At 44.7% G+C, this 15438-nt stretch overlaps 1 protein-coding gene across 1 annotated transcript in view; it reads left to right on the top strand.

The window, feature by feature from the left end:
• LZTR1 (leucine zipper like transcription regulator 1) overlaps nt 1–14797 on the top strand; it is an 84448-nt gene extending 69651 nt beyond the window's left edge. The window contains exons 17-20 of the mRNA XM_029619773.1: nt 5490–5639; nt 6276–6381; nt 11572–11652; nt 12713–14797. Of these exons, the coding sequence (XP_029475633.1) occupies nt 5490–5639; nt 6276–6381; nt 11572–11652; nt 12713–12829 (454 nt within the window). The 3' untranslated portion in view covers nt 12830–14797. The remainder of the gene's footprint in view (nt 1–5489; nt 5640–6275; nt 6382–11571; nt 11653–12712) is intronic.
• The last annotated feature ends 641 nt before the right edge of the window (nt 14798–15438 follow it).

The following is a 15438-nucleotide window of genomic DNA, read 5'->3' as shown; positions in this document are numbered from 1 at the left end:
TCAACTGGGGGGCATGCAGGATGAAGAACTAGAGAGGTCTGGAAGCTTTGATATTGACTGGGCAAACTGGTGGACTAACTGGGAAAAATGGTAATGTCCCTCGCGTGAGCATGTTTTAAAATCCGCTTACATACGCATGTTATGACCGGCAAAGTCTTATGGAAGATATGCGAAGTAGGTTTGCTCGAGTAACCTCTTAAAATTAGGGTAGAAGGTTTTTTGAGGAGAGGTTTGACAACTGCATGCTTAAGGGTGTCAGGAACAGTGCCAAGGGAGAGGGAGCAATTGATGATGTCCGCTATGGGTTTGGCGATAGTATTGGGAATGGTGGCAGTAGGGTGGGTGGCAGGTTTAATCTTTTTGAGGATGGATTCAATTTCTTTAGAAGAAGTGAGGTCAAGGGAGACTAGGTTAGCGTTTAGGGGGGTGGGGAGGGGTGGCATGGGAGGTGGAGTGGCTGGGAGTTTTAGGAGGATCTTTGCTATTTTTCGTGTAAGAAGAGGGCTAATTCCTCACATTTGTTACTGGCTTCATTGTCCGGGATGGAGGGTAGCACGGATTTAGTGAGATTTGAGACATAGGAGAAGAGGGCTTTGGGATTGTACTGGTATTCATGAATTTTGAGGGCATAGTGGTCGTGAGTGTGGCGAGTCTGTATGAGTGCAGGGAGGATTTGTAATTGGCAGCTAGTTGAGGGGTGGGGTTTTTGCGCCAGATTCTCTCTCTCATTCTGAGGTTGTTTTTCATTCTTTTTAATTCTGGGGTGTACCAGGGTTTTTTGTTTTTTAGGGTGGGGTTTAGGTCACGGCTAGTGAGGGGGAATAGCTCATTAGCTATGTCATGAGTAATGTTATTCCATGAGGATAGGGTAGCTTCAGGAGTGGTACAGTCCAGTTTGTTCAAAGAGTTGGAGAATGCAGAGAGTAGATCCTCGGTGGAACAGGGTTTTCTGTAAGAGAAGGTGGTACCGTGAGGGGTGTTGCAGGCAGAGTGGATATTTATTGAGACAAGAGCATTGATAAGGGAGTGGTCTGACCAGGGTACAGGGGTGCATGAAGGTGTATTGTGTGAATGGTACAAGAGTTGATGAATATAAGGTCGAGGGTGGGCCCGGATCTATGGGTGGGCGAGGAGATGAGCTGTCTAAAGCCGATGGCCTGGAGTGAGTAAATGAAGGTTTCGCAGGAGGACGAGAGAGGGGTGGAGTCAACATGGAGATTGAAATCTCCAAGTATGATGGCAGGAATTTCGATGTTAATATTTTTGGAGATATATTCAATGAGGGGGGAGGGATCAAGTTCTAGTAGGCCAGGGGGGAGGGTTGTAAACAAGGCAGATTTGACGTTCAGGGGACTTGAGCAGGCCAATCTCGAATCTGGGCGGGGTGTCAGTGGTCTGAGTTTGAGGTGCTTTTTAACAGCGAGGAGTAAGCCACCACCTTTTTTTTTTTTTTTTTTTTTTTTTTTTTTTTAGGTCTAGGGAAGGGGAATAATTCATAGGAGAGCATGGGGAGCTGATTTAGGAGGACAATGTCTGTTTCCTTGAGCCAAGTTTCTGTGACATCACAGATTTCGGCTTGCAGTCAAGTAGTAGATCATTGAGGATAGGGGTTTTTTTGGCGAGGGATTGAGCATTGAGAAGAACTATAGAGAGGGTAGTAAGTCCTAATAGCTGTGTCAGGGGTGAAATAAGGATGGGGAGGAGGGATTTGCGTTGCGCTGGTGAATGGGTATAGGGGAGAAAGGGGAGTCTGTGGGAGGGGAAGTGAATGCGGGAGATAGGGAAGGAGGACATAGTGTGTCAGGAGAGGGGGTCCAGCTAACGGGAGATATAAGAAATTGCAGGCATGGCAGATTTGAGAGGGTACAGTCTGATAGAACAATATAATGATAGGAGTACAATTTACAAATTTGATTGATTACCATAGGAGATGTAAAAAGCTGGCAAAGGATAATAATACAGTGGAAAAGTGAAAGGGGGGTTCAGAAAGGGCGCACAAAGGGGCAGCCCCTTTGGTCACGTTCCTTTGTGCGCGCGACATCCCAGCGTGCGGCGCTGTTGAAGGAGAGCCCTGTTTAAAGGGCTTGCAGGTCGCAGTCCGTGTTCGTCACTGCTGCTCTGGCCTTTGATAGGCCTGCAGCGATCCGGGGTGCGTAGTTCAGGCCTCCACGCGATCTCCCAGTCGGGCAGGCAGGAGGAGAAGGCCAGCTGAAGAGGGAGGGGGGGCTCTTACCCTGAAAGGGCAGCGTCAACCTCGCGAGCCGAGAAGGTGAGCCGGCGATGGAGAAGAGGGGTGCGCCATTGAAGGAGAGCCCTGTTTTGAAGGGCTTGCAGGTTGCAGTCCGTGTTCATCACTGCTGCTCTGGCCTCTGATAGGCCTGCAGTGATCTGGGGGGCATACACTTTGTTCTCTTAGTTCCTTCTGTCAGTCAGCTTCAGTGGTTGCTGTTGAGGATGTGAGAGAGCCCTCTCTCAGTGGCTCCTGTTAACAGGAAGGCAGATGTGGTATACCTCATCCAAAATGCTTGTGGATTTTAGAAACGTCAGCTACCGTACCAGTCTATTGTGGTCTAATCCGCTCTCAGAAAGGCTAAGCACTCTAGAATCTCTGAACAGTTTTTGTTGTCTATACCAGGTGGCCAACTCTGGCCCTCGAGAGTCACAAATAGGCCTAGTTTTCACAATATCCACAGTGAATATGCATGAGATAGATTTACATGCATTGCCTTTATTGTATGCAAATCTATCTCATGACTATCAGTATGGATATTATGAAAATGTGGCCAGTTTGTGGCTGTTGAGAACCGGAATTGGTAAACCCTGATCTGTAGTCTTCTGAAAGTCCCCTGGTTAGAGGGGAGGGAGTTGGTGAATTATTTTGATAAGCTTGTTACAGGGTATACCAGCAGGCTGAGGTCAGTATAGGAGTCATTAGCAGACCATTTAGTCTTTATTTCCATCTGCTGGTTGGTGTGCATAACTCATGACTGGTCTGGCTGGACTCAAGGAAAGGAAACTGGTGAAGTATAAATTTCTCCATGTTTGTAACAAAGCAAAATCATAAATCAATGCAATCTAAAGTTTGCAGTTGAGAGAGAAAATTAAGGAGCAAGGTCAGGAAATATTTTTTCATGGAAAGGATGGTGGATGGTTGAGGCTGTAATGGAGTTACGAGAACATGTGTGAACACAGAGGATCCTTAGTTCTTAAAAATAAAGCGATAGCTGAAAGTGTAACTTAGTAATACATGTTTAAAGCACTATACTCACCTGATTTAACACTGAAGGTTGGGGATGCTAGAATAAATGTTAAAATGGAGTGGTTAGAGCAGCAGATTCAAATCTCACTGCTGCTTCTTGTGACCTTGGGCAAGTCACTTTTCTCTCCAGTGCTTCAGAAACAACCTTAGAGGGTCATTTACTAAAGGTTTTCTCCCATTTTGAGTCTATGGGAAAAATGTTTAATAAATTAGGCCCTTAAATTGTAAGCCTTCTGGACACAGGGAAATACCTACAGTACCTGAATGTAATTTGCTTAGAAGTGCTGAAAGATAGAATATAAATTAAATAAAATGGTTAACATGAAATATTGACAGTCCTACTGGAAACATATAGCCATGTTTTTCTATCAGGCTATAGTGATAGACTTAATTAGTGGCTAGGTCTCCTGTAGGACTGCAAGTACTGTAATAACTAGTAGTGGAAAAGTAGGCACTCATTTAGCCATGTCTTTCTGGCAGGCTATGTAGGGGACCTAGGACACTCATTAGCAATCATAGCTATTTAGGTTAAACTTTGATAAAATCAAACTGGATCTGTGACAGGTTGCAAGTACGAAAATAACAAGTCCTAAAAGTCTGATTGGAAATACAGGCACTCACATTGCTGAGATCTAGGAGACTGATGTTTGGGCAATGACCATGCTAGTATTGCTGGCTATTTTGATGTTCCTAGTCATCGGCATATCAGGCTATCCGAATTAAGAGACAGGCTATTTTAGGTTGCAGGACCTGTGCTATGGAACCAACTTTCTGCTACTTTGCAGAAACATGCTTGCAGTAAAAGTAAAAAAAAATTGAAAACGCATTTATTCAAGCTAGCCTTCTATTGCACTATAATGGCTATATTTAAGTCAGGCATGACCAAGATAGGAAACTGCAGCTCTTTAAATGATTAATGTAAGCATTTACAAGCTGTTGCAATTTTTATGTTTTGTGTATGTTAATTTTTTTAATGTTATGAATGTTTTAAACTGTTAGCCACTTAGGACACTGGATAACTGTGGCATACAGATTTTTAAAATAAACTTTACAGAGCTTTGTGGTTAGGCATGGAAAGGTGGAGTGCCTGCAATCAATTTTGTAATTTAAATTGGTGCTACCACTTAACTTCAGCTAACTTAGCAGGGTCTTTCCATTTTTTAAGTATTTTTTTAGGGGCAAAAAATATCTTGCAGGGAGAAGAGAGAAAAATGTAAATGGCCATATTAATTTATCAGTTTATCACTCATTAATGCATTTTCCCCTCCCACCCTACCCCAAGAGGTGCTTCTTAATAGGTTGAAGTTTTTTTTCATTTGTAAAATTCAATAAAGGTAATTTATTAAAGAAAATCTTCATGGTACATGCCTCAATTAAATCTAACAATAGACATTTCCAGAGTTTTATCACCTGGACAGTGAGGAATCTCATCCTTTATTTAAGAATAGTAGGGTTGGAGAGGATCTCAAGAGACCATCTAACCCACCCTCTGCCTCCTGGCAGATTCCACTAAAGTCCAATGATGGAGATTCCACACTTCCCTGGGTAATTTGTTCTAGTATTTGAGTCTCCCTACTGCTAGACACTTCTTCCTAATGTCTAACACAATGGTTCTCAACCTAGTTTTTGGGACGCACCCAGCCAGTCAAATTTTCAGGATATCCACAGGGAATATGCAGGAGATTTAAGGCAGTGCATTCATATCTATCTCATGCATATTCATTGTGGATATCCTGAAAATCAGATTGGTTAAATGTGTCCGAGGACTGGGTTGAGAACGCTGATCTAACAAATCTTCCCTGCTATAATTTTAGTCTGTTACTATCTGACCTTTCCTCATCAGAAAAGGAAAACAACTGATCACAGTCTTCTCTTTAACACTCTTTATATATCTGAATATGCTATCAAGATATCCTTCAATGACTCTGCTCCTTCAGTTCACCCTCATAGCTCTCGTTATTCAGGATACTAATTTGTTGCTTTCCTGTAGACTTTCTCCACATTCTCCTTGAAACATGGGAAATGTGACCGGACACATCACAGCCTGTTCAGTAGAGTCGCAGACTTTTTACTTGATTTTGGACTAATTTCTACCAGCTAATTATTCCTCATACAAAGCTCTTGTTCTAGTCCTGATACACATGATTGCTGGCCAAAAGCTGGTGGCGCAGTTCATTAGTGATTAGGCCCAGGTTTTGATGTACACTAATTGCTATCTCTGGTTTTTCAGTTACTTTGAAGCCATGTTCCGATCCTTCATGCCAGAGGATGGCCAGGTGAATATCTCTATTGGGGAGATGGTACCCAGTAAGCAGGCCTTTGAGTCAATGCTACGCTACATATACTATGGAGAGGTGAACATGCCACCAGAGGACTCTCTGTATCCTTCAGTCACTTGGCATCCAAACCCAATATTCAGTCTGATTACTCCATGAAATTCTGATGGGACCTTCTGCACATTATGTACCCATAAAACTATGATGGGATTCTTGTGCAGTATTTGCCCACGCAGCTGTGCTGATGGAGCCCTGTGTGTGCCTGGGTAGCTGTGAGGGCAGAGTCCTGTCCATGGAATGTGCCTGTGCTGACAGAGCCCTGTGCATGGTGTGTGCCGTGCATCTGTGTTGGTGGAGCCCTGTGCATGGTGTGCTCCGCGCAACTGATTTGGTGAAGCCTTGTGCATGGTGTGCTCCGCGCAACTGATTTGGTGAAGCCTTGTGCACAGTGTGCACCCACACAGCTGCATTGACCCAGCACGGTGTGTGCCTGCAGAGTTGTGCTGATGAAACCCTGTGTATGGTGTGTGCCTGTGGAGCCTTGTTGACAGAGCCCTATTCACGGTACTTGTCCACAGAGCTGTATGATTCCCTGTGCACAGTGTATGTCTATTGAACTATGTTGACAGGGCATGGTGTGGCCATGGAGTTGCATTCCTGGCACACTGTAGAGCATGTGCCTGCAGAGCCGCACTAATCTGTGCATAGCATGGAGTTTTGCCCTAACACTTTCTACACAGCTATCTCTTTTCAGCACCATACTATTATGGCTTCTTCAACAACAGATTGCAAGCATATTGCAAGCAGAACCTGGAGATGAATGTGACGGTAGAAAATGTTTTGCAGGTAATTGCCAATTGCGTGTCTTTTCCTGACATATAGGTGATGCAGGTTCAGTTCCTGCTGTAGACAAGATTGTTTTATGGAGTTTTAGGGCCAGGCAAGTCCTGCTGTTACGGAGGATAATTTTCAAACATTCTACATAGCAGTAACATACAGACTTTTCAAAGAATTTTGAAAACAAATTTATGTGCATAAATTTGCTTTGAAAATTTGTGGGCAATTGGCCAGGTATGTTCAGAAATTCACTCACATAAAGTAACATAATCTCTTCAGATGTCATAACTTACACATGTACACACACACACACACTTTTTAAAATCTAAAATTTGTTTTCATCTAGCCAGACCAATCCAGACGCATGGGTTTATGCCAAATGGAAATGTTAACAGATTTGCTTATATCACCCTATATAGGCTCCCCTGCTAACCTCAGCTTGCCAGTATTTTCTGTCTCCAGCAGTTGGTAGGCAAGCATAGCCTGTGTTATTTCTGAGGCCTGCTTAGGCTGGTTGAAGGGGAAATTTGCTTAGGGGGTTGCTCCTGCAGTGAAAGCCTCATGCTTCTCCCCCCAGTTGAGCATGGCCTTAGTCCAAGGGTCTTCCGATGGTCTGGTTTGAGCTTCAGTCTTCTGTGAGTGGCCTTCCCCATCAATGCCGCCCGCCCCTTTCTCTCTAGTAGGACCTCCTTCAATTAAGAAAAGAAAGGAAACTGAGTCTGTTTCAGGGAATCCCTCTGCCTTGCCTGTTTTGGTTGATAAAGTAAAAAAAAAAAAAAAATTAGAAGAAAAGTTAAAGGAGCTTTCAGGGAGCATCCACTCTGAGGCATCGGGTCTGTTAGCACAGAGTCACGGTGAGTAAGAGTTAGCTTTGGCACTTTTTTTTTTCTTTTGTTCAGGGCAATGAGAGAGAAGATGTCAGGCCCAGTGGCATGCGGAAAACGTATGCGCTTCGTTCTTGCTATGGGACACATAGGCAGATGGGAGGAGGAGGATCCTTTTGCTGTGGATGTTTGGAGAGAGTGGGCAGTAGAAAGAAAGAGAGCATCACCAGGGTGCTGCTTTGGTGGGGGTGTTGGGGCAGACAGTTCTCTTTAGCTGGTTTGTCTGCCTCGGTTATGTTGATGGACATTTTAGAGACACAGCATTTGCATTTTGAACCAAGCCTTGCTCTGCTGGATCCCATGGTGCAGAAGCCATCAATGTCATCTTCTTTGGCCACAATGTCTTTGGGATTTAAAGGGACAATTCTCTCCTTGCCTGTTTCGGATTTATCTGCAGTCTGGTCTTCAGTCTCTGCGGAATTCTTGGGGTGTCTGCACCAGGCATTTTGTATGGAGAGGCTCCTATGCCCCAGGAAGGGAATCCTGCAGTTGTAAACCACAAAAGAGTGAGAAGAGGAGGATGATAGAGCCTTGAAATCTGATGGTTCTTCCTTAGACCTGAAGGGGTTAAGGAAGAGTAGCAATGAGGGGGATTTGAAGGAAGGGGCGTATTCCCCTCGGGTGGAGGATAGTTCTCCTATGGTCAAGCTGTTTCACAAGAAAGAGCTGTCTTGTCTAATTTGCCAGTCCTTAAGTGTGCTTAATATTTCTGAGGAAAAAAGAGAAGAAGGTCCCAGGTCTTTTGAGGATCCTATTATGACTAGCATCGAGAAACCGACAAAGGCTTTTCCTTTGCACAGGGCAGTCAAGGATTTGAAGGAGATTTCCTAGAAGCCAATTTTAAAGGTGGGTAATCCCTGCCAAAGCTGTATCCTCTTCTCTTACAGGAAGGGGACAGGCTAAAATTCCCAAAGGTGGATGCACTGGTTGCTCCATCTTGAAGAGAACCACTTAAGATAGGAAAATTGAAGCAATTCGTAAGCAGAACTTTGAGGCTGCTAGCCTGTTGCTTTAGGTGGCAGCATGTAGCTGTATTGTGGCCAGAGCTGGTTTGTGTTTGTTGCATGGATGCAGGAGATTTTACAGGAGAGTAGCGATGTTGATCTAGATGAGTTTGGAGCGAGAGCTGGAAGAGGCACTTTTGGCAGATTCGTCTTTTGATTTAGCTCATACTCAGTGAAGAGTTTAGCTGCTATGTTTACAGCCAGACATTTTTTATGGCTTTGGAACAGATTGGCAGATTATTTCCAAAGGTCATCTGACCAAGCTTCCCTTCTCAGGTAGACTTCTGTTCAGGGAAGACCTATGAAAGATGGCCAAAGCTTGGAGGGGATCTAAAGTTCCAGGTCTGCTGGAAGATGAGCAGAAGGGTCTGAGGAGGAGTTTTAGGGACTCGTAGAGACTGAAACCGGCTAAGTCTGCTGGAAGTCAAAGATCTAGACCTTATAGTAGGTTTCAGTCCTTTCGGTCTTCCAAGAGAGAAGGTAAGGATGGGAGTTTGGGGAGTGCATGTGCCTCTTGAAGCTCACAATGAAGATGTCCCCACATCTTCCAGAACTACAGATAGGAGGTCGGTTACATAGTAACATAGTGAAAGACAGCTGATAAAGTCCTCCTTCCGCCACACAAAGGAACTGTTTTTTTCTGCTAACTGCGCTTTCATATAACTTGCCTAATCGACTACACTGTGTAAATTGTATATAATTCTTACCATGTAAGCAATTACTCTCTGCTTACATGCTCTGCTCTCCAGTTAGAAAAAAGATAGGTTAACAATTTCTAACAGCCCAGTTCCACACTCCCTGTTGTAATGTAACTTTCGCTTTCAATGTTAACTGGTTTACCCCCTAGTTTATTGTAAACCGGTACAATAAGACCTGGTCTTGAGCATCGATATATTAAAAGAATTTAAATAAATAAAGACTAATACAGTTCATCTAGTCTGTCTATCAAGTTGATTTTTTCTGAAGTTGTAGCAACTGCCACTCCATGCAGGCTACCCCCAGGGTATAATAGAAAAGTTACCCCATTTCTTCAGTTCCATTCTCTAGCCAGCAGGGATCCTCTGTGTTTGTCACATACCCTTTGGAATTCCATTACTATTCTCGTCTTCACCACCTCTTCCGGGAAGGCATTTCATGCATCCATCATCCTTTCCATGAAGAAATATTGCCTGACATTCCTGAGCTTTCTCCTTGGAGTTTCATATCGTGACTGCTAATTTTATAGCTTCCTTTACATCGGAAAAGATTTCATTTTTGTGCATCAATTCCTTTCAGGTATTTGAAGGTATCATATCTCCCCCACTCTTCTCTCTTCCAGGGTATTCTTATTAAGCTCCTTCAGTCTCATCTCATATGGCTTATTATACAGATCCCATACCATTCCCTGGACCACTTCCATGCTGTCCTTATCTTTTTTGAGATGAGGTCTCCAGAACTGAACACAGTATTGCAGGTGAGGCCTCACAAAGGATCAGTAGAGGGGCATTATCACCACCATTTTTCCTGCTGGTTATTCTTCTTTCGATGCATCCCTCTGATCTTAGCTGCTTTGTCATATTGTTTTGCCATCTTCAAATCATCAGACACTGTCACCCCGAGATCTTTCTTCCACTTTATCCTCATCAGTCTTTCACCTCCCCAACACACACAACTCCTTCGAATTGCTACCCCATATGCATGATTTTGTACTTCTTGGCATTGAATCAAAACTAAACCCCAAATATTGTGGGATCGTATATTTTGCTAGCACACTTTGATGTCCGGTATCCCTTCACAGGGTGCCAAACCTTCGACCACTTCTTGAGTTTTTCTAGATCACATCTCATTCTGTCTATTGCTTTGGGTGTGCCCACTCTATTGCAGATCTTTGTATAATCAGCAAAAAGACACATTTTACCATCTAATCCCTCTGCAAGATCGCTCACAAAAATATTAAACGGAATTGGTCCCAGAACTTGTCCTTGAGAAACTCCACGTACCACTCTTCTTTCTTCAGAATAGGTTCCATTTTCCACTAGTCACCGATGTCAGTCAGCCAATTTGTAATCCATTCCAACACTTTTTGGGACCCATTCTCAGGCTATTCATTTTATTTATGAGCCTTCTATGCTTGATCGTATCAAAAGCATTGCCACGAGGTAAGGTAAGGCCTAGATAGGCCACAATGCAAAAAGCAAGAAGGCCCAGAGGCCACTAGGCAAGGTAAAGCCTAGATAGGCAACAAGGCAAGAAGGCCTGGAGGCCACTAGGCAAGGTAAAGCCTAGATAGGCAACAAGGCAAGAAGGCCTGGAGGCCAATAAGGCAAGTTGAGGAAACAGTGGGCAGTCACAGAGCCAAGAAGTGGCTCCATGAAGAATGAGTACAGCTGGGTAACATAGGGCTGGAGCTCGGGTGTGGTGCAAGTAGTGAGGAGTAGCTGGGCAAGACAGGAGATGAAGCCCACTGAGGTTCCCTGATGCACCACAGGCTGTCCTAAGGCCAGGAGATAGCTTGGATAGCTCTAAATAGAGCTCACTGGAGGCCTCTGCTGGTGAGAAGGTGTCATAGCCAGCAGACTCAGGGCATGGTAAAGCTATGAAACAGGCGAAATTGTGACACTGAGTAAAAAGGGAAGTAAGGGGACACAGGGCAGGTAGGCATTTGATGGGGGAGGCTCTGGCCAAATATGAGGCATCAGCTGGGAAGAGAGGCAGTAAGGGAAGCTAATGCAGGGAGCAGCGAGAGAGAGAATACTTCCAGGACAGGACGAAGAGAAGTGTCATTGGCCAGGTAGATTGCACCAGATACACAGAGTAAGATTAGAGAGAGGACAGTTGTACAGCTGCAGGCTAATTTTTGGAAGTCCAACAATTTGAGGGGCAGCAAAAATCTCTATTTTACCTCCATGTCTTGGTCTGCAGTATTGCAGCAGGGGGAGAAAATAGAAAGGACTGTATGTGCTGTGCAGTCGTCATCTGCTGCCACCGTGTGTGTTGGGGTTTTAGTTTTGTTAAAATAGAGGAAGCCTCCATTTTAACCAGGAAGAGAGGGCAGCTCTTACTGTTCATTGGTTTCTTATATACAGTATTCACAGAAATAAATTCCATGCTCTAGTGAGACAGTGACGGAGAGCACACGGAACTCTGGACATGTCAGAAATTTTGGTGGAGACTTGGCTACATGAAATGGTTGTTCAGGGGCTGAAAATGCCAGAGACTGGTTGGTAACCCTTCTGTCCCTTCAGATTTTTTCAAGGTGTTTAGGGGGTCAGGGGAGCACATGATCAGCATGGGAAGGCGCAAAATCCTGATGCAGTTTTTCTGTCTTTTAGATTTTAGAAGCTGCTGACAAGACACAGGCCCTGGACATGAAAAAACACTGCCTGCACATTATTGTACACCAGTTCATCAAGGTTAGTTGGATATTCTCTGAGATTGTAGGAGTCTGCTGTCCTCATTCACTGCTGTAGCTGGCACAGACCTAAGTGCTTCCTCTCTCTGGTTCGGCTTGACCTTTGGTGATGAAAGATGTGACCATATCCAGCTGTGCCTTTCTTATACTTCTGCAGAAAAGTTACCTTTTTATTGTGAACCGTCAGTAATAATCTGAGTTTATTGCGTCTCACCCTTCATGCTTTATAATTATATTATGTATGCAGCCACCTCTGGGGTGGTAGGCAACACAGTTCTGACACACAAGGCATGAAAGCTTTCAAAAGAGGGAAAGGAGGACATACAATATAGCTGAAAAAAACCCAGGGCACAGAGGGGATAAACTGATTTGTCCCAGGTTGCAAAGAGTCAGAGAGGCAATGTGAGATTAAAACGCAGAGCTTTAGCTCTTATTTCTCTGCTGTATGGGACTCGAGTGCTGTTCGGTGAGCAGTATGGTCAGAGAGACTGCAGACTTGACCCAATTTGATGCTGGTACTGACATTGAAATAGCACTTATTCCTTATCGTCCCACAGATCAGTCCAGACTCATGGATTTTTCTCTCCTACCAGCAGATGGAGACAGAGGAGAAAAGCTTTTCTGGCACTATTACTTAAGCTAGTGTGCCACCTGCAGTCCCCCAGTAATTCTGTGCCTTTAAGCACTTTGTGGGTGTACTTAATATTTAAAGAGGTGGAAAAATAAATACCCTTGTCATTCACTGCACCATCACTGGTTTTGTAAATAGGGGCATGTCACAGTAACGTGACAGCTCCCAGATTTCCCTTTCTGTTTGTTTTAGTTATGTTTTCTTCGGTCCAAGAAAAAAAAAAATCCCAGTCTAGCTCCATGTTATGTGGCTAAAATCTATTCCTGGTTTGCTTAATCTCCTCCCATTAGTACAAGGCTGCACTGGAATGGAAGCCAGGTGGCATGGAGCTTGTTTGGAAAGCCTGACTCTGCTTTTGAGCTAGTTGACTTTTTCTTTGTACTCCCTTTAATCCCTAGTCCTCATTTTTTCCCTGTTTTTCCTTCTGAAGGTGTCCAAGTTACCAAACCTGCGATTTTTGAGCCAGCCCCTCCTCCTTGATATCATTGAATCGTTGGCCAATCACCTGTCAGACGAGCAGTGTGCAGAGCTGGGCTCAGACATATAAAGGACAGTTGCTGTCGTTTGCTGCCTCTTGCCCTAAGCATTTCCCCAAAAGCTAATCCTCACTCCTTAGTGAGTGGTGGTAGAGGCTTCTGGCTGGTTCTGCAGTAGTATCTCTTTCCTAGCTGGCTGCCTGCAAAGACCTCGACCAGCTGCCTGCCCCTCCCTGGACCATGCTTTACCTCCTCACAGGGAGCCCTCAATGACAGGAGGTTAGAGAGAAGCTGGGCATGTTAGTGCATGTGCTCTTACACACGTCTACAAGAGGCATACAATAAAGGGATCTGAAACACATTAAATAAAGCCACCACTTTTACAGCTGAAGGTCGTAGCAGTTCTCAGTGGAAATTTAAAGTGTAAACAAAAACATTAAAGAGTTTCAAATGAAAAGTGGCAAATCCTTGCACTATGTTTTAATGGTAACCTGTCCTGAACCTAGGAGGGAGCAAGATATAAAATCACTAAACTTAAATATAAGTGTAAAATGTGGGTTTGAGATAAATATACAGAAGCCAGGGGAACGGTGTTAGATCAAAAGAGATGTATCCCTGTAATCACCTCACAGCCATTTAATCCTGGAGGTCCCTGTTACCCAGCTACGTGGGGGTCTCACACTTTCTTCTGATGTGACAGAACCTCAGCCCACAGAGCTGTTACCTTGTGGCTGGAAAGATAAATTCTGCTGACAATAGGAGTGGGTTTTTCACCCTCCTTGATAAGTTGTGGTGTTATTTTAGTTGATCTCACATAGGATGAAGAGGTCATCTGCTTGGCTGAGCTCTTAAGAACATGGGTGTCTGGTTGGGTCAGACCAATGGTCCCTTGAGCCCCAGCATCCTGTCTCCAACAGTGGCCAATCTGAGGCATTAGGAAGTACCTGGCAGCCCCTAATGGGGATCCCTTTTCCATTGCTCTCTCCCAGAAGTAAGAGGTGGGGTCCCCAAGTTTGCCTGGCTAATGTTGTAATGTTCTTTGGATGCTGGTCTTATTTAAATGATCCATAAAGCTTTATAGGTCATTTAAACTTTAATCAGCTTTTGTTCTAAAAATCTGATCTTACAGTGGAGCAAGAGCCCTGACAGAAACTTGTTGAATAAGGCTTGGGAAGTTCAAACACCGAAATATTGTATGTAACACAGGAAACTAATTTCATATGTATCCTTATAGTTTATTTGTCAGTGGTGGAGTGACATAATATGAGAGGCAAAGCACGATCCGCTGTATATGATTATAAGAACTCACAATATCCTATGGCCAGCTTTGATAAGCTTATACATTTATATACCTGTGAATGCTATATGACTTTTAATGGGAGTTACACTCTCTCCTGCAAACATACATTCCTCTATTTGGGACACCAGAAGAAGTAGAAGTATTTGCTGTTCCCTGTACGTACCAGGATCAGTCCAGATTGTGGGTTGTCTCCCCCTTCCAGCAGATGGAGTCAGAGCAAAAGCTGAGAAGACAGACCCTTATTAGTAAGAGCGCCCTCTGTGTCCCCTCAGTATTCCTCTGACTCCAGCAGATGCGGGTCTCACCTACAGTTCCCCACTCAGCTTAGAAGGGATAGTTGTTTAGTTTATAGCTTTCTCTTCTATTTTGTTGGATGGATCTGGTTCTTTGGGGGGAAAAAAAAAGGATAATAAAAAGAAGTTTAGGAGAGTTTTTTGCCTCAGGCACTTGGGTCTGAGCTTGCAGGCAGGACTCTTGTCAGGGACTGGCCTCTCTCTGTATCTCTTTCTCTAACTCCTGTTACCTGTCTCTGTTTGCGGTAAGTGTAGTTTTGATTTTCAGCTTCTTCTCTTCTGCTGCCTGGGGTGTAAGCTGCTGGTCCAGCCTCTCCCCCATTTTGCCAACCCGCTGCCTGAGAGGCCGTTCTTCCTCAGCAGCAGGCTTCGTTGGTCAGAGACGCAACATTCCTCTGACAGACACAAAAAAAAAAAAACGGAGAACTTGGTCGCGTACCTGCTCTCCGGGGTCAAGCGTTGGTTGAAGAAGCAGCGTGGTTTCCCAGCTGCAGGCAGCCTTCGGAGGTGTTCCCTGCTCTTGCCTCCATGCCGTGCACTGCACGGTGCTCCGCCGATCTCCAGGGAATTTCAGTCTCCGCTACCGATTCCTCAGTTAGTCAGCACCAGTCTCTCGTGGTGGCTCAGTCTGGATCACCTGCTGCAGGGAGTGGACTTGGAAATCCCACAATGGATAGACATCACTACGGATGCCAGTCTCGCAGGCTGGGGAGCAGTGTGTGGACGGCTCTCGGCACAGGGCCAATGGACGTCGGATCAAACAGCCTGGCCTATCAACCGTCTGGAGATGAGAGCTGTCCGTCTAGCGCTCAAGTGGTTTCTTCCACAGATCCAGGGCCGAGTGGTTCGCATATTCTCGGACAATGCCTCAACGGTGGCTTATATCAACCGTCAGGGAGGGACCAGAAGTCACCTATGTGTCGCAGGAAACGGACAAGCTCCTTCCTTGGGCGGAACTCCATCTCTCCCATCTAGCGGCCTCGCGCATTGTGGGAGTGGACAATGTCCAAGTGGACTTCTTGAGTCGTCAGCACATCGATCCCGGAGAATGGGAGCTGTCCAAGCTGGCAACTTCCCTTCTCTTCAA

The sequence above is a fragment of the Rhinatrema bivittatum genome, chromosome 11 (genome assembly GCF_901001135.1).
Source record: "Rhinatrema bivittatum chromosome 11, aRhiBiv1.1, whole genome shotgun sequence".
Lineage (NCBI taxonomy): Eukaryota > Metazoa > Chordata > Amphibia > Gymnophiona > Rhinatrematidae > Rhinatrema > Rhinatrema bivittatum.
Note: the sequence above shows the minus strand (reverse complement) of the source record. Positions and strands in the feature narration are given on the sequence as shown.